General features: G+C 41.2%; 1 protein-coding gene across 8 annotated transcripts in view; it reads left to right on the top strand.

The window, feature by feature from the left end:
• kcnh3 (potassium voltage-gated channel, subfamily H (eag-related), member 3) overlaps nt 1-27,371 on the top strand; it is a 698,780-nt gene that overhangs the window by 657,295 nt on the left and 14,114 nt on the right. For 7 of the 8 annotated variants that reach the window (XM_069934512.1, XM_069934516.1, XM_069934515.1 and 4 more), the window contains one exon: nt 9,469-9,785. In XM_069934512.1, the coding sequence (XP_069790613.1) occupies nt 9,469-9,785 (317 nt within the window). Of the gene's footprint in view, nt 1-9,468; nt 9,786-13,662; nt 13,887-27,371 lie in introns of those variants that run through there. The other variant, XM_069934521.1, reaches the window with a different exon arrangement.

Below are 27,371 nucleotides of genomic sequence, written 5' to 3'. Positions count from 1 at the left end.
TTGGGAAGTAATGCCCGGAAGTGCCTTCCACCTGCCAATTTGTGGGAAATACCTAGGCCAACCACCAGCAAGGGCTGCGGTGGTTGGCAAGAAACCTGCAAGCCTGTAAGGGACCAGTTGTCCCAGCAAAAATTTCTGGTGGACATAGGTTCAGAAGTTAGTGTATTTCCACCCATCGGTTTTGACACACGCAATCCTACCCTGAACCTGCAATTACGAGCAGTTAACAGTTCCAACATTCTGACCTTTGGCACCAGGAAGATGAATGTCAAGTTCAAGAATCATCTCTACACTTGGCCATTTATTATAACAGCAGTATCCTGACCTTTGCTTGGTGCAGATTTTCTTCAGGCTCATTCATTCCTAGTTGACTTAAAAGAGCGTTGGCTAATAGATGGAACTACTTTTCAGACCATTCCTCTGGCAGACGCCTATACATCTGCTCTGAGCCTTCAGACATTAAGTAAACTAGTGGATGAATTCTCCAAGCTCATTGGAAGATTTCCCTGAGATTACTACTCTACAGTTTTCTGCCTCCACTGCAAAGCAGTGTTACTCGCCGCATTTGTACTAAGGGCCCACCTATCCATGCTGAAATGTGCCACTTGTCTCCAGAGAAGCTGCATTTAGCTAAAGAAAAGTTTGCCAAGATGGAGGAACTAGGCATAATTCATAGGTCCACCAGTCCCTGGGCATCTCCATTACATATTGTCCTGAAACACAATGGAGGTTGACAACCTTGTGGAGATTGCAGATGACTTAACAACACCACCATCCCAGATTGTTATCCGATACCTCATATTCAGGATTTCTCAGCTAATTTGCATGGAGCAAAGATCTTCTCCAAAATAGACAGTGCGTGGCTATCACAAATAACCAGTAGAGCCAGAAGACATTCCAAAAACAGCAATAATTACCCCATTTGGGTTGTTCGAATTTTTACAAATGCCATTCAGATTAAAGAATGTCGCATAATCATTTCAATGGGTGATGGATGCTTTAGGATGTGGTATGACCAATGACTTCATTTACCTCAACGACATTTTAGTGGCCAGTGGGATAAAGGAAGAACATTTGGAACATCTGCGTAGACTTTTTATTCATCTTCAGAAGTTTGGACTGACCATCAATCTAGATAAATGAGTTTTTGGCCAAGAAATGATTTCTTGGGGCATAGAGTTACTCAGGAAGACGTGATTCTGCTGCCATCCAAAGCTGAGGCCATTACCAAATACTCAAGACATGCTACGGTTAAAAGCCTGCAGGAATTCTTGGGAATGGTACATATTTACCGTCGGTTTCTTCCGGGAGCAGCTTGTATCATGAAGCCCCTTTTTGATTTACTGTCTGGAAATGCCAGAACCATCCATTGGACTGAAGAGGGAAACAATCTTGAAGACGAAAGATTTGCTGACTCATGCCACTACGCTCAGCTTCCCAGTTTTAAATGCAGCCACCGTCCTTTCTACAGACACTTCCAATAGGCCATAGGAGGTGCCCTTCATCAATATGTCAATGGGTATTGGAAACCATTAGCATTCTTCAGCTGCCATCTTCGTGAAGCAGAGAAGAAATAGAGTGCTTTTGATAAGGAGTTTTTGGCCATTTACTTGTCTATTTGACACTTACGTTATTTTTTGGAGGGCAGAAATTTTATTATGTACCGACCACAAGCACTAAACATTTGCATTTTCTAAGGTCGCAGAGCCCTGGTTGGCATGACAACAACGGCAATTATCATTCATTTCAGGATTCTCCACAGAAATTCTACATTTTTCTGGAAAAGACAATGTAGTAGCTGATGCACTTTCCTGCCCTGCTCTACTCGAGGTTTCATCTGTAGATCAAAGCATTGACTACACAGCATTGGCCGTGGCCCAAGAACATATCCATGAGATGAATGCTTATCGGACTGCAGTCAGGAATCTGCAATTGAAAGTTGTCCAGTTTGAAGTTAATGGTAAACTACTCTGTGATATATCAACAGGACACCCATCCCCAGTGGTTCCGGCATCATGGAAACGTCGAGTATTCAACTCTGTGCATGGTCTCTCGCATCCGTCGATTTGATTGACCGTTCGCATGGTTTCGGACAGGTTCGTGTGGCACGGTCTTAAAAAAGATGTTACTCAAATGGTGAAGTCATATATTGCCTGCAGAAAGTAAAGGTTCGGCAGCACCACTGCAGTCCTTCCCAGCAGTTACTCATCATTTTGCTCATGTCCACGTGGACATCGTTGGTCCTCTTCCTGTTTCAAGAGGATACCGTTATCTTTTTACAGTAATAGACAGGTTTACACGATGGTTCAAGGCCATGCCTATGGCAAATGCTACTGCAGACAGTTGTACTTGGGCGTTCCTCAGTTCCTGGGTGTCTCGTTTTGGTTTACTGGTGTATGTTACTTCGGATAAAGGACCACAATTTACTTCCTCGCTGTGGACAGCCTTATCTTGCTTGCTCAGTACAACAATTCATTATACAAATGCCTATCATCCCCAGGCCAATTATTTCATTGAAACCTCATCAGCCTTGATGGCTCTGTTCGAGGGCCTGAACTGCCCTGGGTATTACTGGGCATTAGAACAACTTGGAGGTTATGTATGGCGCACCATTGGTGGTTCCAGGGCAGTTTATCCTCTACCATTTCAACTCCAGAAATGATCCTAAGGAACTGATGAGCAGCCTAAGGGAGATCATAAGAAAATTGATCCCTATACCACCATTGTCACATGGAGAACACTTCTTTTGTGTCTGAAGACCTCAAAAACTGCGACTATATCTTCGTCCAAAGGGGAATACATAGTCAACCTTTACAGATGCTCTATGAAGGACCTTATAGGATATTCAGACAAACTAGGTCGACCTGTATTTTGGACATTGGAGAGAAGCTACAGTCTTTTGCTAGGGACAGCTCATGTGGATGTCTTCCCCACTGCAGTAGCCAACAGTCCTTCACAGAGGTCAACAACCAAAAGGACAGACAAACCTTTCTGCCGGTTTTGGGGGGGTGGGCTGTGTAGCGGCACTATGGCATCAAACTGATCGTGTGACGTCAGTGCGTGTTGAGCGCGTGATTTTGGATTGTAAAATCTTGTGCGGGTGATGAAGAGTAAATCCATTTGATTCACTCTAGAAATACCTTGTGTAGTTATTTTGTCATGTCCACTGCAATTTCAGTGACCATAACATCACATACAACCTTGAGATTCTTTTGCATGCAAGTCAGACAGAATTTCTACTTATCAGTAGTGCAAAAAACTGTACTCAAGAAAAGATACTTATATAAAAGAAAGAAATGTAAACAAACTGATTGGGCAATACAGAAAGTAAATATTCAATAATAGTGTGCAAATCAAGAGTATTTAAATGACTCTCTGATGGAGTTTATTGTTGACCAGTCTGATGGTGGAGGGGTAGTAACTGTTCCTGAACCTGATTTAAGAGTCTTATGCCATCTATACCTCTTTCCTGATCACAGTAATGAGAATAGAGCATGTCCTGTGTAGTGTGGATCCTTGATGATTGCTGCTGCTCTCTGACGGCAGTGTTCCATGTAGATGTTCTTGATGGTGGGGAGAGTTTTGCCTGTGATTTACTGGGCTGTATCCACAATCTATTTCAGGGTTTTCTGCTCAGAGATATTAGCCCCACTATACCAGGCCATGATGCAGCCGATTAGCACCCTTTCCACCACACACCTCTGGATGTTTGCCAAGGTTTTTGATGTCATACAAAACCTCTGCAAACTCCTAAGGAAGTAGAGGCGCTGATGTACATTCTTCGTGATGGCATTCGTGCATTGGGTCCAGGAAAGATCCTCTGAGGTAGTGACTCCCAAGAACTTAAATTTGCTCATCCTCTTCACCTTTGATCCCTCATTGATCACTGAATCTTACACCTCTGGTTTTCCTTTCATAAAGTCCACAATCAACATCACTTTTTTCAGAAAAGAGAAAGAATCGAGGAATTATAGACTGTCCAGTGGTTCTCAACCTTTTTCTTTCCACTCACATTCCACTTTAAGTATTCCCTATGCCATAGGTGCTCTGTGATTAGTCAGGGATTGCCTAAGGTGGAATGTGGGTGGAAAAATCGTACCTAATTGACTCGTTATGTGCACTGTTTTCTAACTCCCAAGGAAATGGGCCATTGACAATTTTTCTCAAACAAAATATTTCAGTAACAATTGGGTCTAGAGCAGTGATTCTCAACCTTCCCTTCCCACCCACATACCACTTTAAGCAATCCCTTAATAATCACAGAACACTTATGGCATAGGGATTACTAAAAGTGATAAGTGAGTGGAAAGAAAAAAGTTGAGAACCACTGAGTTAGCCTGACTTTGAGAGCCTGAAAAAAGCTGGAGTCAATTAGTTAAGATATAATTACTGCACATTTGGAGAGGTGGGAATGGATTAAATCAAGCCAGCGTGGATTTCCAAAAGGAAATCGCTCTTGACAAAACTAAAAATTTTTTGAGGGGTGCAACCAGAAGAGTGGAAAGCAGTGAATGGTGTGATGAGTTGCATTTGGACATTAAATTGTTTTTGACAAATGTGCAAAATTAGAGAACATAGTATAGTAGGACCTACATTGTTGTCAATTAAAAACTGGTTGACAGGTGGGAAGCAGAGAATGGTAATAAATGGGACTTTTTCAGATGGCGGACTGTTTCGAGTAGGGTGCCACAAGTTTCAGTGCTGGTACAGCAGCTAATTATAATATTTATTAATGATCTTGACAAAAGAAATATGTTTACTGATGACGAAACTGAGTGGCAATGTGAGCTGTGAGGAAAATTCCAAGAAGCTGTAGGGCAGTGGTTCTCAACCTTTTTTTTCACTCACATGCCACTTTAAGTATTCCCTATGCCATCGTTGCTCTGTGATTAGTAAGGGATTGGTTAAGGTGGTATGTGGGTGGGAAGAAAAAGTTTTAAAAACACTGGTTTGATCATACCTAATAGACTCGTTATGAGCACAGTTTCATAACTCCAAAGGAAATGGGCCGATGACAATTTTTTTCAAGCAAAATATTTCAGTAACAATTGGGTCTAGAGCAGTGATTCTCAACCTTCCCTTCCCACCCACATCCCACCTTAAGCAATCCCTCTAATACTACTGCTGTAGAGTGACTTGGGCAGATGAGGAAAGTGGGGAAAAAAACATGGCAAATGCAGTATAATGTAGTATAATATGAGATTATGCACTTTGTTGGCAATCAGAGGAAGGCATCTTATTATCCGAATGGTGACAAAGTAGGGAACAGGGAGGTGCATAATTCATTAAAGGTCAAAATGCAGATACACCAGGCGGTGAAGAACGTAAGTGCATGCTGGCCTTTATTGTGAGAGCTTTTGAACACAGAAGGAAGAATACAGTTGTATAAGGGTTTGATGAGGTCACACATTGAGCATTGTGTAGTTTTCATCTCCTAATCTGAGGAAGGACATCCTTGCCATTGAGGGAGTGCAGTGAAAGTTCACCGGACTGATGTTTGAAGAAAGATTGGATAGACCAGGAATTTAAAAGAGTGAAAGATATCTCATTGAAACATTCAAATTCCTATAGGACTAGACAGGTTAGATGCAGGAAAAATGTTCCTGATGTTGGGGAAGCCAGAACAAAGGGTCACAGTCTAAGAGGTAAGCCATTTAGGATTGAGATGCAGAAAAGCTTCTTCATTCAGAGAGCCGTGAGCTTGTGGAACTTCCTGTCACAGGACGATGTTGAAGACAGTTCATTAAATAAATTTAAAACCTAGTTGGATTGCTCCATATACCTGAAGGGATCAAAGGATATGGAGAGAAAACAGGAATAAGGTATTAAAGTTGTATGTTGAACCATGATCATATTGGATGGTGGTGCAGGCTCAAAGACCTGAGTGGCTTTCTCCTGCACGTATTTTTTATGCTTCTATAATGCAATCTTTCCATAACTCCTCATAAGCTGCATTTGGTGGCATCAAAGACTTTGCCCTATTTTCTGTTCTGGATCATTACCAGAAAGGTGAAGAAGAGAGGGCAGCAAGGAGAATACACATCACATCACCTGGACAAAACAACAGTGTAAATGTACACCAGGCTTTGTCCATATTGCAACATTCCCACAGTTGCCATAGCACCTCCCAAACTGTGATCTTAATAACTGAGACAGACAATGAGACCAGGCACAGGGAATAGCTCCACCTGCAGGCCTCCTTCTAAGGGGCACACCACCCTGACTTGGAAATGCATCACCTTTCTTTCATCATCACTGGATATAATTCTTGTACCTGCCGATTGAGCTGTTCTGTGGGAACACCTTCGAAAGAAGAACTGCAATGGTTTCTGAAGATATCTGAGCACCAAATTCTTCAGGCAAATATGGATGATTGATTAATGCTAGACTTACCCAGATTCTGCCTCTCTTGTTACCCAATTGAAAATTCACCTTTGAAGAAAACATGTCATTGTATACCCTGACTTTACTAACACAATTACTAATTGATTTATGTTTTCCAAATACACATGTAACTTCCAATCATACCTACCATCTGTTTACTTGGTGACAATAGGTGCTTTCTTTCTTTTGTGGAGCATGCAATCAGTACTTCTGCTGTCTGATATATATATATATATATATCTGAGATATATATATATCAGACAGCAGAAGTACATATATATACATATATACACCTACACCCCCCCCCCACACACATCCTCACACCCACCCATATGCATGAACTACATATATATATATATACATATATACACCTACCCACCCCATCCCCACACCCCGCACGCACACTCCCTCACATCCCTCCATGCACCACACGCACGCACGCCACAACACCCTATACACCCACACACACAAACCCCCCCCCCCAACATACTCACACACATACCCACACCCACACACACCCCCTATACTGAGAAAACAACATTAAAAGGTCAAGGAGCCAGACCAACATTATTCACCTGTGCCCCTAGCCATCTGTGGGTGAACTGATCCAGAAGCTTTTAACTTGAACTTCCCAACTCCAAGGGCTGTACCATCCTTATCCTTCTGGTGTCATTGTCTAATTTCCTTCTTTCACTTAAGCCTGTTTGGTCTTGCTTTCCTATCGGCTTTAACACCCATACCAAGTCCAGGATCAATTCTATTCCACTTCTATAGAATCCATACAGGAATATGTGTACTGTGAATGAGGCACACTAAAACTTCTACTCTCTGAGAAGTCTACAGGGACTTGGAACATCATCAAATATTTTGTCAAACTTCTACATTAACCTTCTGGAGACAGGGCCCTTAAAAATAACTTCTGAAAAATCAATAAAGCTGCCATACAACCACTTTAGATGAGCTAAACGTAGTAAGTATTATTCCATGCACTAGAGTTTCTCACGTGCCACTCCACAGATTACATAACACCTAGAGGAAGTAAAGGGTAGTTAATGTTTTGGGCCTGAATCCATCAACAGGAATGACCCCAGCATGTGCAGATTTATCGTTTAACTTAATTTGTCGTGTGCCCCCCCCCACCCCATTTTTACTTTTCTTTCCCTCTTGATATTCCCCTGCTGCAGTAGAAGATCTTGCCTAGGATCCAAGAAACACACCTTCTCCACAGCTTCTGATCACTTGGGAGATTTGGTCAAGAAATGGATGGAGTAACTCACATTTAGTTTCTCTTCCTTCTTTGCAAATATAATCTATCCACTCAAATCAAAAATTGCATGCATTCAATATTGAGAAACAGAAATCCTTTCTTTCTTAATTATATGAAGGGTTGAGCATCTAAATAGAAAATGTCACTTTCCATTGTTTTAATTACATTTGCAGGAAATAAAATAGGAAAAACTTAGTTTTGTTGAGGTGGTGATTGCTGGTTGAATGTGCGCATATTGAGAGGGAGTACACGCCTGATTTCCAAGCCCCTGATGTTGACACTGGATGCTCAAAATTGAGCTTTTTTTTTATTTCATCCACACCAGCATCTCACTTTGATGTGCAGGTGAAAAAAAAATCAATTTAAAAATAAACTGTATTCCTTGCAGAGTGCAAAGGCCTTTGGCAAGCAGCTCATAGAAACTGTTTCAGTAAAACTGTTCCACATACCTAAACTAGAAGCAGCCGATTATTGAGTAGGAATGTGCAGGATGATGCAGGGAGAAATGAGTTTGGGTGTGACCCCACATCAGATCAGACACAGAGGGATACAGCAGGAGAAGGGAAGGGTGTGAGCTGCTTCTCCTTTTACTTCGTAATGAACAACTTTAAAGCTGGGAAATGCCTCAACCTTTCTGTGTTTGTGATAGGAATTAAACATCATGGGCACACTATTTCCTCAAAGATGCCTGCTTAGATTAAGACATTTTTGAATTAAAAGCACGTTTCTACTGCGCTTAAAGCTCAAGATTTGGGGCTGTTCAAGACATGGCAACTGCTTAGTTGATTTCAGGGATAATAATAATTGATTGATCCGCACTAACCAGAGAGCAGACTTGGGAAACCTAATTAGTTATTTTTAATGAAATATTGAAACATACGTTAAATACATTAGAATTAAATGCCTCGTTCTGCAGTGTATCATAATTGGTCATGGGATTTTCCTCCTGTCATCAAATTTAAATTGTTTCTGAATGGTTCCGAAGTCCGTTTTTGCAGCTTTGTTTACTTTGGAGCCCTACGTTTGAAAACTGATATTTCTTTAACATTCCTTAATTGTCGGTAATAATACACAAAAATTGTCAACTTTTGCTTCCTGTAAAGGGATACAAAGAGGCACCACTAGCCCAGTGACCCCACAAGCCAGTCTCCAGCAGCCCACGGCTTGCTGGATCCTTCGGCTTCTGAGCCCCTCATTGGTTCACTGCCTTGGTCACTTTCCTACAGGAGTGGGGTGGAGGGATTCCTCTGCTTATGGTGTCCTCCACTGGTCCAATGATCCCTGGAGTCTGGAACCCCTCGTGGTCCGCTGCCAAGCATGGGTGCCACCATCTTGGGTATAACCACCATGATTTCAGGATGTTTAAAAAAAGCACTGTTGGCCCCTTCCACAAGCTGCTTAAAGTCTGCACGTGCTGCTGGCATCACAACTGGGCAGTAGTCTCTGTATCTCCGCTCACCACTCTCCTGGTCCACACCAGCCCAACGATGCCATTACAACATGATAATAAATGGATCCATAAATCCATAAACCCCAATTACTATAATGAAAAACAAATTGAGTCGCAATGTACTGGGAGCAGAGTTTGCTAAAGGATATTTAAGAAGTCTGGATGAGCAGATACTGAATGTGATGTGCCAAAAGCTGGGTGATGGCATTGATACAGTTGGATGTCCACTGGTTGATATGGATGTTGTGGTCCAACTACCCTATTTCCATGCTCCAAGATTAACCACGTGAAACTCAATGAAAATTGACTTTCTTTATTCTTTAAGTTTGGATCACTTTAATATTTTATTTTCTGCACTTTTTTGCAGTTAGAATATGCACGCAATGGTGGCCTTGTCCAGAAGCTGCCCTCCATCTTGGAGGATGAAGAACTTGAAGAAGATGAAAACACACCTTTGGCTCCCAATGCAAACAGTACAACAGCAATTACACCACCAATCAAAGTGTTTAGTTCACCTACCAAATGTTCAAGGGTAGAGAAAAATATATCAAAGCCAGCTGCCCCACCAAATAACACCAATGAGGAAATTCCCAAAAGCAGACTTCCAAATAACAAGGAGAGCAAGCCATCCAAAGTGCAGCTTCCTCCAGTCAACTGTTCTGCACCTTCCGAGCTGAGCCCAAGGTAAGTGGATTTTTATGCTCACTGAGATAGCATCTGTTTGATATGTGTTGGCAAACAGTGAAGGATTTGTTTAGCTCATCATCGAAATGAATACAGCCAGTCCAAAATGTAGCAGTCAGAATCAACAGGTCACGGTCAGGGTTCTGTTTCATTTTTTTCTATAAAAGCTAATTAAAGATCAAATTGAAAACATTTTGGGATATGTGAGAACAGTGATATAAGATTTCAGAGAGTTCCAGTTCGATTCTTTAGTCTATTTGGTCACTCAATATTGTAATTCTTGCATTAAGTGCAATTTCCTTCATTTCTCTCAAAACAAATAATCCAAAAGAAAACAAATCAACATTTATTTCCATATGATATTCAGCAAAGAGTTCACCAAATTCTCCATCATCAATTGTACCGTAGAGATCTCCATTTTTACTAGTTAATCATGAGTTAGTTGCTTGGTATTATGACAAACTTTACCCTATTAATTTCCTCTTCACATTAATAAAAAAGGAAGGGGAGGGGAAACAACCATTGAAACAGCTTACAGCAAGCTATTTAGTCATTTAATATTTTTATGAGGCTATGGGTCCAAAGATTGAGAAAATACTGTGGGAGTATAAAAAGTGACAGGGATTTCATTTTCTCTCATGTTTGGCAAAGTGTTACATGATCACACGAAGAGTAATTGATTGAGTGGCTGTCGGCCTTTCCCCTTGATATACTGTATTTGTGCTCAATTTACCAAGAAAAGTAGCTTAAGAAAACTACCACAGGTCATTCCCTGTAGGAATCAATGAATGCCTCCTGAAAGGAAAGGTGTCTGGTCTTGGGTATGTCTTCTCAAATAGGTTACATTCCTTTCGCTAATCATGTCCTAAGTGTCCTATGTCATGAAACTGTTTCTTGTAAGATCGCCTTGCTTCCAGCAGCCCACTCCAGGCACCTACTACTGTTTGTCTAAAAATCTTGCCCTGTACATCTCCTTAAAGTACCCCTTCTCCTCCTCACCCCCCCCCCCCCCCACCCCCAGTCTCACCTCCATCTTAAATGTGTCCTCTAGCATGTGACATTTTTACCCTGGCTAAAAGTTTCTGACAGTATCGTCATAAGTGAAGAGTGAACTGGAATGATAATGATGGGGGCCAAAAACTACTTTGCCCAGTCTTCTTCTCCCAGGCTAGAAGACAGGCCCATAAAGATATGCAGCAGTGGTGATGAGTGGTCAATCAAGGACTGAGTAGAAGTCCAAGGAACACTTCATTACTTTTTCTGTATCATAACAGGAGTGGAGTGGTGGATCATGGCCACCTCTGGCACTCAAGAGATTGCACTCATCATTGCGGTGGGGGTGAGGGATAGGTAGTGGAGATGCAGAGCAGTCATTACTGCATTTCACTCATGAAAATGTTAGCTTTCAATCGCATTGTTCCAAAACAAATCAGTGTTATGCAATTAAATTTCTAGCCAATAAACTTCATGAAGCTTGCCTTAAATCACTGCATATAATCAGGATTAATCATGGGAATATATCTATTGTGGAGTGAGAAATATATTTTTATGCCAGACAGAGGAGGAGAGTGAACCCATTCACCTCGTTGGTGAAGTCCACACACTCACTCCTTACAAAGCCTAGCATTTTCACAAAGCATAAGTGATAAAATAGATATCTTTCTCTTCTTGGTGGCAGAACCAGACTAGTGGCATCTTCTTTGTGTGCCTTTACACAAACAAAAGTAAACAAATGTTGTGAATTATGTACATGACAATAAAGAACCCTGAACTTGAACCACCAATTCTCAACCAATCTATTTAAGAAGGCAAGTGATGAGTCACTCACAACCATTGGCAGTAAATGGAGGGAAATTGCACATATCCATTAAAGATTCAAGATTATTTTATTATCATGTGAAAAAACAGATGTAATATTATATGAATTGCTTTTAGTCCACTGCAAGGCAAAGATTCACCATCACCAGAAATTGTCTGGTGTCCCTTACAGTCAGAGAAAGAGAAGCAAAAGAGAATCCCTTCATAGAGTCCATGGATTTGCCTCCCATGCTCCCGCAGCCTCTGCAGCAACACAGACTTCAGTCCAAACCATCAGCAACCCGAACTCCAGATCCAAACCTCCGACACGATCAGGAAGCCTTCAGCGCCCTCGACACTCTCTCACTTCTCAGTTTTAATAACAATTACCTCTTCAAACTAGTCTCCAGCAGTCCACATCCTGCATAGGTTCATCACTTCAAATTGCCTGTGTGTTCTTCAGCTGCAGAGCCCCACAGTGATCCTCTGCCATGGTCACATTCCCTTGGGGTTGTTTCTTCTGATTCTCATTCTCAAACAGGGTCTCCCCATTTTCTGGTGCCCAGTGCCAGTCTCCTGCTTCCCTGGTGATGGCCACTGCCAGCACAAGCGCTGACATCTTGGGCCCAGAACCTACGGTTACAAGATTTTAAAGTAAAGCATTAAGGGCTCCTTTTACAGGCTTTTTAAAGCCTGTATAGAACCATTGGTAGTTGGACTGTGTGGTAGAACCCTTCAAAGCAGCACTGTGTCTCCACTCTTGCTCACCGCAGGTCCGCACCTGCAGCTGTGCTGCCATTTTCTTTTTAGCCTGTGTGAGAGAATTAAATAGAAAATAATGATAAAGGGTCAGGGAATGGCAGAGGGAGGAAAGAGACTTGTTTGAAACATAAGTAGCCTGACTGCAATGAAAGTAACTAAATGATAAATTATTAAACATTTGATGTCAGAGATGTTCTGATGGATTAAAATATACAAAATTAATCTTAATTTTGACCAAGGTAAAAAAAAAACCTGATGAGAGCTGATACCTCTGCCATTATTTTTCAGGTGTGAATGTAGGAATTAGCTACTGGTGTTCAAGAAACCATATCGTTCCCAATTCATGTTCCGCCAGGGTGTTAAAGAGCATTCCAATATCAACTGTGGTAGCTGAAATATCTAGAGCTGAATCAGTCTCACTTCGCTTTGCTTGGTGGGAATATTCCCAGCCTTTTTTTTTTTCCCACTCATTGGAGTGTTACTTGGATCCAGAGAAGCCCCAAGATGCTGGCCTGGCACCTGAACCATAGTTGTGGGCCCTGTAAATACATCCATCACTCCCATTTCTACTTCTTGGCACATAGCTCTGCTGTGGGAGGGGAGGGCTTTCCAGGGGTAATATCTGGCCAGGCTGAGATAAATTCAAAGACAATTGGATGCAGTTAGGGCATGCTATGCCCAACCACCCCAAAGGCACAGGGAGAGAAGTGATTTCAAACTCAGAATTTGGCCAAATTTTGGTAAAACAGAACATTTTTTTTTTTCATTTTCCCTCTCATGCAGTTTCATAATTGTTAAAAGTATTGAAAATGGCAAATGTTGTTCAAAAATTATTTTTAATGTGCCAGATGGGAGAATTAACATTTTAGAATGGAATTCATGCCACAAATAAGTAATTCCTATGGGGTTTGGAAGCCAACTGTGCATTTCTAAAATAGGATATAAAGAATAATGCATAGATGGGAGGAGCCACATAGTGAATTAGGTCAAGGTAGAATGAAGGCAGATGCTGGCATTATGAATACATAAGGCAATCAATTAGGTGATGATGACATAGGTGATGATAAGTCATAGGAGCAGAATTAGGCCATTCAGCCTGACACTGGCGTCATGTAAAGGCAGAGGCAGCATTTGCTTCATCATCAATTCATTTTGGTGCATAAACATAATGGTTATGTGTCAGTAACCGAGGGAGTTCTCCTCCATCATCCTGGTCACTGTGTACATTCTGCCCTAAAATAAATCAGGCTGGCACTGGAGGGGCTGAGAATCAGCAAGTAGGAGACAGCACAAACTGATGCCTTCCCAATCATTGTAGGGGACTTCAAAGTAAGCCAGCCTGAAAAAGTCTCCGACAAACTATCACCAAGATATTACTTGCACAGCAGAGGAGCCAACATACTTGACCACTGTTGCACCACCATCAAGAATGCCTACTGTACTATCTCACACCTGGACTTTGGCAAGTCTGATCACCTAGCTATACTTCTACTCCCAACGTACAAGCAGAGGCCGAGGACTTTAGCACCAGTGGTGCAGATGTTCAAGGTATGGTAAAGGGTCCAGGATTCTGAATATATTTGATAGTAAATCATTATGAATCTGCCAGATTTATCCATTGTCACACTCTGTACTTCCACTGGAACACTCTTCCCGATCAAAATTGCTTTTGAACCAAATGAGGAGGCCAATACTTGGCCCACCCATCCGCCCTTTAACCTTTGGTGTTCAAACTCTGTTAAGTGAGTTTCTTGAGAGAAGGCCAGGTCCACTCCCATCTTCTTAATGTGTGCCAAGACTCTTTTTCTCTTAATCGTTCCATTCAGACCATTGGCATTAAAGCTTATTCATTGTCGTGACCTGAAGGCCCCTCCTCAGCCAGCCTCTCACCATCAGCCATTGGCTCCCATCCGCACACACCATGCCAGAACCTAGGGAATAAAAACTAAAACTAAAATGTCTAGATGAGGAACAAGGGTGGGAACAAGAACAAAGACAAAAACCCAAGTAACTAACCAAAAAAAGGCACAAACATTATTCACAGCCATGTATTCCCTTAACCCCCCTATTACTCTCCCAACATAACCTTTGCCTCATGTTACATCCACCCTTCCCCTGCTCTGTTGCCAACCTCCTTTGCTTGTCAATGCTCTCTCCCCCCCCCCCCCATATAACAGGTTGTGCTACCAACACCCATCTACTCCTCTCTCCATCTCCCACACTCCCCAATGAAAAACTGTAATTATAACTTCTTATCCATTTGTTATAACCTCTTTTTGGACCTTTATTCGATTCAAATGCCAAAATATCTTAGAGTCCATAGTAAGTCTGTATATCCCTGTGAATTAAATTCACAATGTAACAAACACCATTATAGATTAGTCCCCAGCTGGGCTTTAATTCTTCTTTGTGCTCCCTACTGTGGCAAACCTTCAGCAAATTGCCTTACCTTCTCTGGATCTGTAATAAATTTCCTTTCTCCTCCTGATAGTAACACCTTCAAGGTGGCTGGATATTTCAGTACACATTCATACCCATTTTGCTTGATCAACCTCTTGTTGGCTCAAATGCCTTCCTGGCCTTCAAAAGAGCTGCGCTAATGTCCGGGTAGAAGAGAACTTTATTCCCCTCTACTTCCAAGGGGGACACTCTTTTCTTTGCACTCTTCGCTGTTGCTCCCAATATTCTCTCCCTGTCCTGATAACACAACAACCTTACCAGGACAGAACACGGTCTCTGCCCAGGTCCTGGTCTTGGGAGGAGAGATCTAGGAGCCCTCTCTATCTTTTCTCCCAATATACCCTTGCCCAGCACCTCAGAAATCCAGATCTGAAAAAACTTACTGAGTTTTGCCCTTCGATCCCTTCTCTTAGCCCCACTATTTTAACATTGTTTCGCCTGCTGTAGTTCTCAAGTGCATCTAATTTCCCCCAGATATGATCCCTCTCATTCATGAGCATCTCTAATTTATTACCCATGCTATGTATAGTCTCTTCATTTTTCTCTACCCTTTCCTCCACTTCAGCCATCCCACCCATCAGCCCAGACAGGGTACCCTGGACCTTGTCCAGCTTCCCTCCCACATCTTGGGCTCTCCTTTCGACAGCCTGGTAGAGCCTGTCCTCCATTTGGTCCAGCTCCTCCATTGCATCTTGCAGGGAGGGCTCTGAGCCCCCCGCTTGCTTTGTTTTGACAGGGCTTTTTTAAGCCCCATGGCCCAACAGAGCCTTCCTCCATTGCTGCCGAGATCCTCTTCAGAGCTCCTGGACTCGTCACTGCTGCTGCCAGTGGTCACTGTCTCTTCCAATCCATCGCTGGACCCCCTGCTGGAGCTGTGCCACCATCTGCATGGCTTGGCCCCGGTCCCACCACTAGAGCCAAGGAAGTCAACCCCCCCCACCCTTGATACTGGAGTCGATGCCAGTTCTTCCCAGCTTTTGCACTGTTCGGTTCATCCTGCTCCCCGCACTCTCCAGAGTTGCTGCCCCGCGACCACCACGGTTGCTGACTTCATCATGGGCCTTACGCGTACTACTACTATGCGCACCCGACCTGCCTTTTCCACTGTGGGAGGGATCCAAAGCTTCTCACCATCCCCAGGAGCACCTGAGGGGCAGCACTGTCTTCGCCCAAGTCTCGCCTTCCCTGCTGCGTGGGTTATTCAATTGGAGCTGCAGCTTCATCCTTGGCCCTTGGGGTGGCCCCGCCCTTTCCCTCACCACAAGGCATCTCAGGTCGGGTCTCTCGTTTCGATAGTGATTCTTTCATGCTCTTGTTTGCGAAATTACTCTTCTTAGTCATTATTTGTTGTAGGCTTCTTCCCACGTCCATTTTTAATATTTTGTTATTCAGTTGAGGTTTTTACCCTATTTATTCTTTACAATCCTGGGAGCTCTAGGATTCCACCTCCTCCTTCTCTCCCTGCATCACGTGACCTCCCAGTTATTGGTACACAAGAAGGTACTCAGGTTTTTGCAGTGGGATGTGGTCCTACACCCTCTGACACAAGTTGTGGATTTCATGAAAACATGGACTGTTGACATCCAATGCCTAAGCTGAATGGTGGTTACTTGGACATGAAACACCAGGACACCCTGTACGAGAAAGACTTGTACATCTATATCTAAGAGAGATTAGCATCAATGACCAGAGAAAGAATAGCTACCTTTCTTTATGTAGGGATCATTTTTAAGAAACAACCAGAAGAATAGAAGAAATCCAATGAGCCAAACAAGTGCTGATTCTTCCTGGTGTAAGCTGAAATGTTTTGTAGCTGTCTGGACTTGGAAGTAGTAACTTAGGGCTCACAATATATCTGTGAAATGTGACTGTCTGCAGCCAGCAAGAAAAGGATTCCTTATTTTAACAATTCTTTTGAATGGATTGAAGCTCTTGTATATAAAGTAAATCTGCTAAGTCCGAGGTTTAAAGCAATTGTGCAGAATTTACAATTTCTCTATTTTAAGTGTCTCTTGTCATTTGTTACACATTCTCTCATCCCCTTGGTTGCAACTGCTGCTTTACGCTCACAGGACAAATAAAGCCCCAGCTACCATATGCAGGTCACAAGAGCCTAATACACTAAACTTCTCTTTATTCAGTAAAGCCTGTGAGTAAAATTTAATTTTGTCACTTGACTGATTGAGCTCTGAAATTATAAAACTACCGTATGTCCTTCTTACATGCCATTTCATCTGTAATTTTGCCAAGTTCATAAATTGAGTTCAAGAGATTGTACATGAGGCCTCTGCACATCAGACCAACAAAACCGCTTTCTCCCCAAATGCCTGTCTTGTTTTCGGTAATGGAATTCCGTGTGTCCATTTCCCTCTTCTACTGAATGTAATGCTTTAATTGAACATAAAGAAAGTATTCCTCTCTCCCTTCCTGACTGGTTCCCCTCCACCTGCCCTCCCCCCAACTCTCTTACAGTCCTTCACCAACGTTGGTGGCGGTGGAACTCAGTAATAAGGTTCAGGAGAGTCACAAGGTTCATTTGTGGTCTTTGCTAGATTTATTGGGCCTCAGGCAGGATGGTATTAAGGGAGTTTATGTTGGCCCAGTGACTCTGGCTAAGATTGAAAAAATAATACTCAGCTCTCAATTGCTTTTCATGGCCCCTAACAGGAATTGCAAGTGGCAAAATATTCAAGTTAGCTGTTAGCTCAAACACATAACTAACCTGTGAAACTCACTATCATGGGAACAATTATAGGAAGTCCCTGGGTTATGACAGGTTTCCATCTTTTTTGGAAAATTTTATTTGTAATTTTACAGACTCAAGTTCCTTTTACAGATCAATTTATATCAAGCCCTTATTCCTCCCCCTTCCCTTCCTCCACCACCCCCCCCCATCTTTCATCCCTCCCTTCCACTCTAACATTAACAAAGAAAGACATATATCAATTACTAAAAATTATAATGAAAATGCACTTTAAAAAAAGTGCCGGCCATACCTCTAAATTATCTCCTCTTTCTCTATATTTCAGGACTTGTGTGAGGCTGTTGTATGGACCTATCGTCCACTTTTTCCTTTTGAGAGAGGCATTGGGAGGATTAACCCCACTTGCGTCTTGATGTATCGCAAGTATGGTTGCCACATGTGAATGAATGTGTCATATCTCCCTCTCAAGTTATAGCTAATTTTCTCCAGGGGAACATTGCGTTGTGCTTAGCTGAGAGTCAGATTTCCAAGTGATCGTAATGCATTTACTGGCCACCGCCAAGGCAATTTTTACAAATTGAATGTTGCGTTTAGACAGCCACAGACTCACGTCCATAATATCCCCCAAAAAGAACAGCACTGGATCCTGTGGATTCTCCACCTTTCCCTGTAATTCTTTCCAAAATGTCCCCCAATTCTACGCAGAAGGGTCTCACCTTGGTGCATAGGCAGGTTAAATGCACAAAGGTTCCTGTCTCTACACCGCCTCTAAAACACAATTCTCAGATTTCTGGTATAACCTTGTGCAATTTTTGCAGTGTAAGATTTAGATGGTGCAAGAAATTATATTGCACCAGCCTGTATCAGGCATTAATAACTGCTGTCATGTTGTTCTGACAGAAGTTGGACCAACACCATTCAGGAATTGTTCCTAAATCTGACTCCCGTCTTTGCCTCGATTTATGGAGACCCCATTTCAGTGCCTCATTTTGCAACAGGAGATACTTAGCAGATGAATTTACATGTGATCCCCTTTCGAATTAGAGCCTCCATGTCACTACACAGCAGCAAGGCCATAGTTGAGCCTAATTTATCCCTCAAAAAGGATCTTAATTGAATGTAGCAAAAGAAGGTGGTCTTATTTGATCAGTTAAATTTGTTTTTTAATTACTCAAATGACATGAGCTTCCCCTTCTCATAACAGTCCTCAATACACCTGATCCCTTTCTGGCACCAGGTGTCAAGGATCTCATTACCCATGGTCTTAGGAATTAATTTATTCTGGCTTAGAGCTGTTTTGGAGGATAGCCCTCTTTTAACCCAATCATCTGGTTTATCTTTTGCCATATTTGAATTATGTGTTTTAATATATGGCTGTATGTTTTTGGGTTATTAATTAGTATCCCATTGATATATAATTTCTCCCCTACAGTGTGTAGAGCAATTTGTGCCCAGGATGGTGTACCACTTTCCTCAAAGAATGATACAATAAACTTCGACTGGGCCACCCAATAATATTTTTTGAAGACTGGGAGCCCCATTCCTCCCAGACTGTAATCCCAAGTCAATTTCTCCATGGAGACTCTGGCCACCTTATTCCTCCAAAGAAACTGTCTGACACATCCACTAAGTGTCTGAAAGAAGGTCTGGGGCAATGGCATGGGCAAAGATTGAAAGAGGTATTGTAGATTGGCATCACATTTATTTTAATGCTGTTGACCATGCCCACCAACATTATAGGCAGGTTTGTCCATCTGTGTAGGTCCTCCTCAATCTTCATAAGCAGGGAGAGGTAATTCAGTTTATATACATTTTGTAGGTTCTTGTCCACCCTTATCCCCAGATACTTAATCTCCTTTTGTGGCCATTTGAACTTACTTCTCGTTGATATTCCTCATAATTCCCATTTGTTAGTGTCATTATCTCACTCTTATAATAACAATCTTGGCCTTAGGTTTATGATATAGTGCTTTGACCTAATTTATAAATGATTGTCTCAACCCAAATCTTTCCAATACTTTAATCAAGGCGTCCAATTCTAGTCTATCAAGGCTTTGCCACATCCAGTGCCACGGCTATACTTGGATCTGCCCTTTACTGTGCCAGATGTATTATACTAAGTAACCTACTTATATTATCTGCCAATTGCCTTTCCTGCATGAACCCCACCTGATCTGGATTTATTAGCTTTGGCAAATACCGAGCCAATCAATTTGCCTGAGCTTTGGCTATTATTTTATAATCCATGATTAGAAGTGATATTGGCCTATAGGAGGATGGTTTTGGTAGGTCCTATCCTTTTTGGGAATTACTGTAATTATTGCAATTGAAAAAGTTTTCTGAAGAGTATGGGTCTCAGCTGACTGTTACTCCAAGTCCATGAACATTGGTATCAACATTAAATTTTGTTTCTGGAGGGAACCCATCCTCTCCCAGAAATTTATTAGTCTGTAGTGAGCTCAGTGCTTTTACTATTACTTTCTCAGAGAAGATAGAATCTAATCCTTCCTACTCCTCGGGCCTTAAATTTGACTTCCAAATTAGACAGAATTTCCTCCATTTTATCAAAATCACTCATTGATTTGGATTAATATATTTGCATGTAGCATTGTTTAAATGCTTCATTTATTTCTTTTGGTTTATAGGAGATTCTGTCTGCCTATTTTTGGATTGCATTAATTGTTCTTGCAGTTTCCTTTGCCCTCAACTGGCAAGATAATACCTTATGGGCTTTTTCTTCTAGCTCATAGAACTTTTGTTTGGATTTCATTGTCACTTTTTCCATTTTATATGTTTTTGTGGTATTCTACTTGAGCTTTTTATTTATTAGCATTTAGTGTTCTTCCTCAGAGCCTGATTTTTGATAATCATATTCTAATTGAGTTATTTTCTTGTTCCAATTCATCAACTTCCCTCATATACCCTTTCTTAATGCCCTTAGTGTATCCAATTATTGTCCACACATAAGCTTTTAATGTATACCATAACAAAAATTTGTTGGCAGTGGAAGTACAGTTTGTTTCACAAAATATTTCTATTTGTGCTCTAAAGAAATTACAGAATTCTGATATTTTTCAATAGCAACAGTTTAAGGTGCTACCTGTATACCATAGCTTGTTTGTCTCGCATGACCATAGTTAAAGTCAAAGTCAAATGATCTGATAATAACCTTGCTGTGCACTCAATTTCTACAATTTTGCCCTCTAGCTGGGCCAAGGTTAGAAACAAATAAATTCTGGTGTAAGAATCATGTTGTTTCAAGTTGGAGGAGTAATCCCTCTCCATTGCATGCCAACCTCTCCAAATGTCCACCAGATTTAACATTTTCATGAGGGCTAGAGTTTTCTTTTTTGCCACCCTGGCTCTTGTTAATTTTTTCACTGATTTATCCAATGCCAAATCTAGGCAAAAATTAAAATTGCTTCCACTTAAGACATCTTCCCAATCAAGTGTAAAAAGACATTTTGGATAAATGTTTCATTGTCAAAATTGGGGCCGTGTATATTTATTAGTGTCCAGGGTCCTGAATATATTTGACAGTGTACCATTAAGAATCTTCCCGCTGGGTTAATGAACGTGTCTTCCGCTCTTGCTGGACATTTTTCCCTATTAAAATGGATACTCCCCTTGCCTTGGAGTGAAGGAGGATGCTATCACGTGTCCTACCCAACCCATTTTTAATTTTTGCTGCTCGTTGTTTGTGAGATGGGTCTCTTGTAAAAAGACTATATCCACCTGCATTTTTTAAACCATTGACATTGAAGCTCAGGAACTTAACTGTTTCCTTCATTGCCCCAGTATTCTTTCTCCAGATTCCCTCACTTTATATCTCTTTCAAAACATCTGCCTCTCACCCGGTCCATGATGTTCACCCTGTTGGCTCTGCTGACCACCTTCAAAATAAATCCTAGGAAACTAAAACCAGAGGTACAAAACAAACAAGGAAAGAACATATTATCCATATATCTTTTCCCCCAGCTCCGGTTCCCCCTTCCCCTCTTGGCACCAGCCCAAAAACTTTTGGCTCCACCTCCCTTCCCATCTTGGAGCTTGCACATTGCACCTGTATTCTCACTTAACCACCATTTCGGTGACTCCAGAGCTCGCCACAAATATATATGTTTTTTGATAAAAAGAATATAGTGCTTATTTCTACAGTATTTATAGCCAATTCTTACAAGATGATTTTGCTTTAATATTTACCCTCTTAGGTTAAACCTTTTTGGTTGGAAATAGATAATTTATTATAATGAATAACGGGGGTGAAATTCCAACAGGATCCAATGTTATTTTTATTGGGAGATATTAGAGGGGTTAAACCTAAATTAAAATTGAATGTGTACCAAGTGAAGTTTATTCAAATTGCTTTATCAGTAACTAGAAAATGCATTGCTATAACTTGGAAGTCTGATACAGATTTGGGAATGAACAGATGGCATCTGGAAGTTTGAAGTTGCGTACCACTTGAGAAAATTACTTGTAATTTAAAAGATAAATATCATTTATTTTGGAAAATATGGAGCCCATATTTACAAAGTGTGGGTGAGAATATATGAATGAGTCTCAGTCATTCCCTTTCTCCTAAAAGTCTCTGTATATTATAAGATGTATAGTAAGGTGTGCTCCTGTTGAAGATCTCTTGTCTTATTCTTTTTTGCTTTGTAGAGGGTTAGAGGGGGAAGGGTGGGATATTTATAGTGGAGGGGATCTTTCTCTTTTATTCTTTTCTTTTTTTATAAATATTACATGTATTTGAAATGGACATATTAATATAAAATGTGTGAATCTTTTGTGGTTTTAAATTTATAAATAAAATTTATTTTAAAAACTGAAAAATAAATAAATTGGGTCTCTTCCCTCCACCTCTTCTTTTACCCCCTACTATTTTTATATTATTATTTTACTTAAATTTTCTAATACATCTATTTCCCAGGCATCTCTATCTCTTTCCAGATTCTCTTGCCACTGTCCGTGAATTTCATCCCTCTCCGTGGATAGGGTCATTTTGTGGTGCTGCCTGCTAATTTTTCCTGCCCCTCTTCATCTTTTAGCACGGGATCGCTGTCTTTTTGATGATCTTTTTGTCCTCCTCCCCATTGCTGTGTGTATCTCTTTTTCTTTCAACATTCTTTTCTTGAAGGTTCTAATGTCTTTTTTGGCTGTTTTTCCTCAATTCACTCTAATTTTTCTGGAGCTCTGATTTTTCCCTCCTACTCTTTCCTCAGTATCACTTGATTCCCCGACAGACCCATTTCTGATACCTGTCCAGAAGCCAAAGTGTTGGCTCATTGGAAATGATCAAAAATAGTGTGTGGAAGAGGACCATAGAAGCATCTGTGATGAGAGAGTGAGCAGATGCAGGGAGAATGTCCGCCTGTAGCCTCACTAATCCGATAAATGCTCAACACTCACTCTTTGCTCAGCTTAGCACCATTTAGTGAGGTTCCACGGGTGGTTGGGGAGGGAAGAGAAGGCACACAAAACTGCTCCATTCCCACCTGGCAGAAGATGTTTACAACCCCGAGCAGTCAGAAAATCCATCCCCATCCATCCCGCAGTCACCCATGTGCTTATTCTTATGTACAACCTAGAGAGAATGTGTGAGGCGCAGGAGATGCATCCTGATTTTTAATCAGTCATCTATTTCTTGAGACCTTTAAATTTCCTCATTTTGTAAAATTATCAAAGAAAGATTGAACAATTTTCCCATCGGTACCTTTCTCTCAGAGAAGCTTTTTAGGAGGTTAAAAATTTCAATAGTATCATTACAAACAGCATCCCAGCATTCCAATCTAAATTTCATCTCATGAAAATTGAAAAAGAAACAAATCAGCAGAATGGTGCATTTTATCTCAAAGGACATAATTAAATCACAATGTAACCGGTCAGCTTTGGACATGTCAGAACATTGTGGTGCAAGAACAAGGTTAATTATATTTTGAAAATGTCTTTGTACCTATTGCTTGACAATAATCAACTCACTGAATATCCCTCTAAGTCAAGCATCTCTTTCCTGCTGCTGCTAAGAGCGTATTTTGTTCAATTAAAGTATTCTGTCTTCAAATGCCTTATTAAAGTAATTTTTGGAAGTTTCAATGTTTATCTGACCTGTAATTTTCCTCAATCACTTATGTCCTGTATTTCTTTAGGATTTCTTCTCCTTAAACTGTGCAATAACTAGAAATATCTGCAGACCAAACTAAACAAAATGCATTTCGCTTCTTCTTTATAATGTTTTTAAGAACTGGAAATTCTGCAATATGTGAACATTATTTTTTATGATGGCACATTTAAATTAAATGTGGAAAATATAATGACACATAGAACATTGAACATTACAGCATAGTAAAGGCCCTTCAGCCCTCAATGTAATATTCCTACCCAACATAAAGTACTAGACCCTTCCTACTTCATAACCCTCTATTTTTATTTCATCCATGCACATGTCTAAGAGCCTTTTAATTGCCCCCAATGTTTCAGCCTCCACCACCATCTCTGGCAAGTCATTCCAGGCACCCACAACTCTCAGTGCAAAAAAGAAATTACCCCTGGTGTCTCCCCGAAACTTTCCTGCCTTCACTTTGTAGAGATATCCCCTGGTGTTTGCTATTCTTGCCCTGAGAAAAAAGTGCTGGCTGTCAACCTTATCTACGCCTCTTCAATATTTCCAACATTTCCAATATTTTTCACTCTGCCTGCTTGTTTATGAACATTCTCCATACTCTGCTCCCTGTCACTGTCCATGCCCCTCTCCTTGGTAATACTGATACAAAAACTCATTTAGTACCTCACCACTTCCACTGACTCCAGGCATAAACTTTGTCCTTGAATGGTCCATTCCTCTCCCTGGTCATCCTCTTGTTTTAATGGATCTATAAAATGACTGGGATTCTCTTTAATCCTGCTGGCCGAGGACATCTCATGGCCCCTTCCTAATGTTCTGTTTAAGCTAGTGCCTGCAAACCTTTTATTCCTCCAGAGCCCCATCTGATACAGCCTCCTAAACATTAGATATTGCTTCCTTTTTTCTTTGCTTGACCTCTCTCATCATCCAAGGTTCACTTACCTTGCCATCCTTGCCATCCGGAACATGTCAGTCCTGAGCTCTAATTAGATGGGCTATAATTAGGTTTCCCTTAAACAACTTCCACATGATAGTTGTTGGCTTGCCTGATAACAGCTGCTCTCAGTTTACTTTCCCCAGTTCCTGTCTCATCATGTCACAATTTGCCCTCTCACAATTTAGTACTTTTCTACAAGGCCCAAGCTTGTCCATAACTATTTTGAAACTTGAAGAGTAATCTCTATTTCTGAAATGTTCCCCATTGAAACTCTGATCACCTCGCCAGGCTCAATGCAAGATCTCCTAGGGCCCCCTTCCTGATTGGGCTATCAACAAGCTCTTTCATCAACTCTTCTGGATGCATGGAACAAATTTAAGCCTCTGGCACTAAGGACGCCCCAATCAATATTGGGGAAATTAAAGTCTCTGACTACAGCAGCCCTGTTCCTTTTACTCATTTCTATAATCCATCTACACATCTAATCCTCCATCTCTGATGGTTATTGAGAGGCCTAAAGTACAACCCGATTACACCTTTCTTATTCTGATCTCTACTGACACAGCCTTAGTAATGGAGCTTACCTTTATGTCCTTTCTGAGTGGAGCTGTAGCACTCTCACTGATTCCCAATGCAAGGCCACTCTCTCTTTTTCTTCATCTATCCCATCAGAAACAACAAAACTCAGGAATTTTAAGCCCCCAATCCTGTCCTTCCTGTAGCCATTTCTCCATAATGGCCACAACATCACAATACCAAGTACCCCCAATTCAAGTTCTAGATTTCATCTGCCTCACCCATAATACTATTTGCATTAAAATAAACCAACTTCAGTCCCTCACCTGATGAGTCCATTCACCCTCCCTTCCTATCCTTCCTTTCAGGCTTGCATGCTAGAATATGATGAGAGGTGAGGACCTCGATACAATCGCAATCACTAAAGAGGTAGTGCTGAGCAATCTAGTGTGGATAAAGGTGCATACATCTCCTGGTCCTGATGGATGCATCCAAGAGTACTGAAAGGTATGGCAGAATTAATTGAAGAGGCATTTGTGATCATTTACCAAAACTCTCTGGACTCTGGGCACGTTGCAGCTGATTGGGAGACAGCAAGTGTCATGCCTCCTTTTAAAAAAGGATGGAAGCAAAAGGCAGGTCTGTTGTTGGAAAATGCTTGAAGCTATTATTAAGAAAGAAATTGTGAGGTATCCGGATAGATATTGTGTCGGGAAGAATCAGCATGGATTCAGTAAGGACAGGTCATGGTTGACAAATTGACTGGCGTTCTTCAACGGTATATCAAACACAGGAGAACAAGTGGATGCATGTATACTTTGGTTTCCAGAAGTCATTCAATAAGATGCCGCATACAAGGCTTTCCATGAGACAAGGATGCATGGAGGTGGGTGTAAAGTATTGGCTCAAATAGAGCACTGGTTAATCAATATAAGGCAGAGAGTTGGGAAAAATGGGTGGTTCTCTTGTTGGTAGCTGGTGGTGAGTAGAGTGTCACAAGGTGTGACTCTCCTCGTTATGCACTGATGGCTTAGAAGAAAGGACCAAATGTATAATATCAAAGTTTGCTGATGACATTAAATGAGTGGAAAAGCAATTTCTTTTGAGGATGCCTGTAATCTGTAGAGAGATACAGATGGTGAAATGAGTCAATAAGGATCGGGCAGATGGAGTACAATGTTGGTAAATGTGATGTCATCCACTTTGGAAGGAAAAAGATCAGATTATTATTTAAATGGTGAAGGACTGAGCATGCTGCTGTGTGAAGGGACTTGGGAGTGCTTGCTCGCAATTTGCAAAAGGTTCAAATAATCCCAGCATTGCCAGCAACCAGATGGTCACAAAAATGGGAATCCAATGAGCAGTGAATGACTCCATCCATCCTGCTCCCATCTGGCCTGTAATGAAGTCAAGCCCAGGCAGTAATTACCAGCCCACTGTTCAGGCCTAATCCTTATTTGATGATTTTGGGTAATAAGTTGTGGCCCCAAACATTTGACAAAAACTCCTTACTCTTCTGAACCGTTTTCCTCCATCTGTGAGAGCAAATAGTATCTTGGTCTTAATCTGCAAGATAAAAGCACTGACGGTTCAGTGCTGGAATGGAGTAACGCTCTAGGATTTTGTGCACAAGTCTGGAATAAGACATAGCTGTCACCTCCTGTCTGAGGTGAGAAGACTGCCAAATGAGAAGTATAGATCAAAACTGAGCTCTTGGGATCTGACTCATTTAAAACTGTTAAAGATCATTGTTGTGTTATATTGACTTTATTAATTTTTCATGGTGGTAAAACTTCATTAGAGTTCAAATAAATTATACAAACTTTATGCTGGAACAAAATTTACACAGACTGTGGAATGAACAAGCTTACCATATACAAAATGGCCCAATGCATTTCTTTGCTCTCACATTATTAAGAAAGAAGTGCCTGTTAGATGGGATTGAACTGCCAAGTAAATAATAATGACATGCATACACATGAGAACAATGTACAGATACAGTGACATCTTTGCTAGCTGCAGCTGCTCGGGTAGTTGGCTTCTGAGTTCCTCTCAGGAGGATGCATGGTGGCTGATTTACATTTCAGAAAAATTCAGACATTTAGGTCTTTTTTTGAAATGATCCAGTTGCCTGATCAGGTCTGATTCAATACAATCCAATGATCATGTAATCTGTTAAAGCAATTTTCTGTCAACTCTGTAACTCCGCAATGACAATGTTCCAACCATCCATATTTGGAGCAGCAGGGTTATTGTAATAAAGCCTCATGGTTGTGCACAAATGCC

This window comes from Narcine bancroftii, chromosome 4 (genome assembly GCF_036971445.1).
Source record: "Narcine bancroftii isolate sNarBan1 chromosome 4, sNarBan1.hap1, whole genome shotgun sequence".
Lineage (NCBI taxonomy): Eukaryota > Metazoa > Chordata > Chondrichthyes > Torpediniformes > Narcinidae > Narcine > Narcine bancroftii.
The sequence above is the reverse complement of the archived record's forward strand: the minus strand, read 5'-3'. Positions and strand labels throughout refer to the sequence as shown.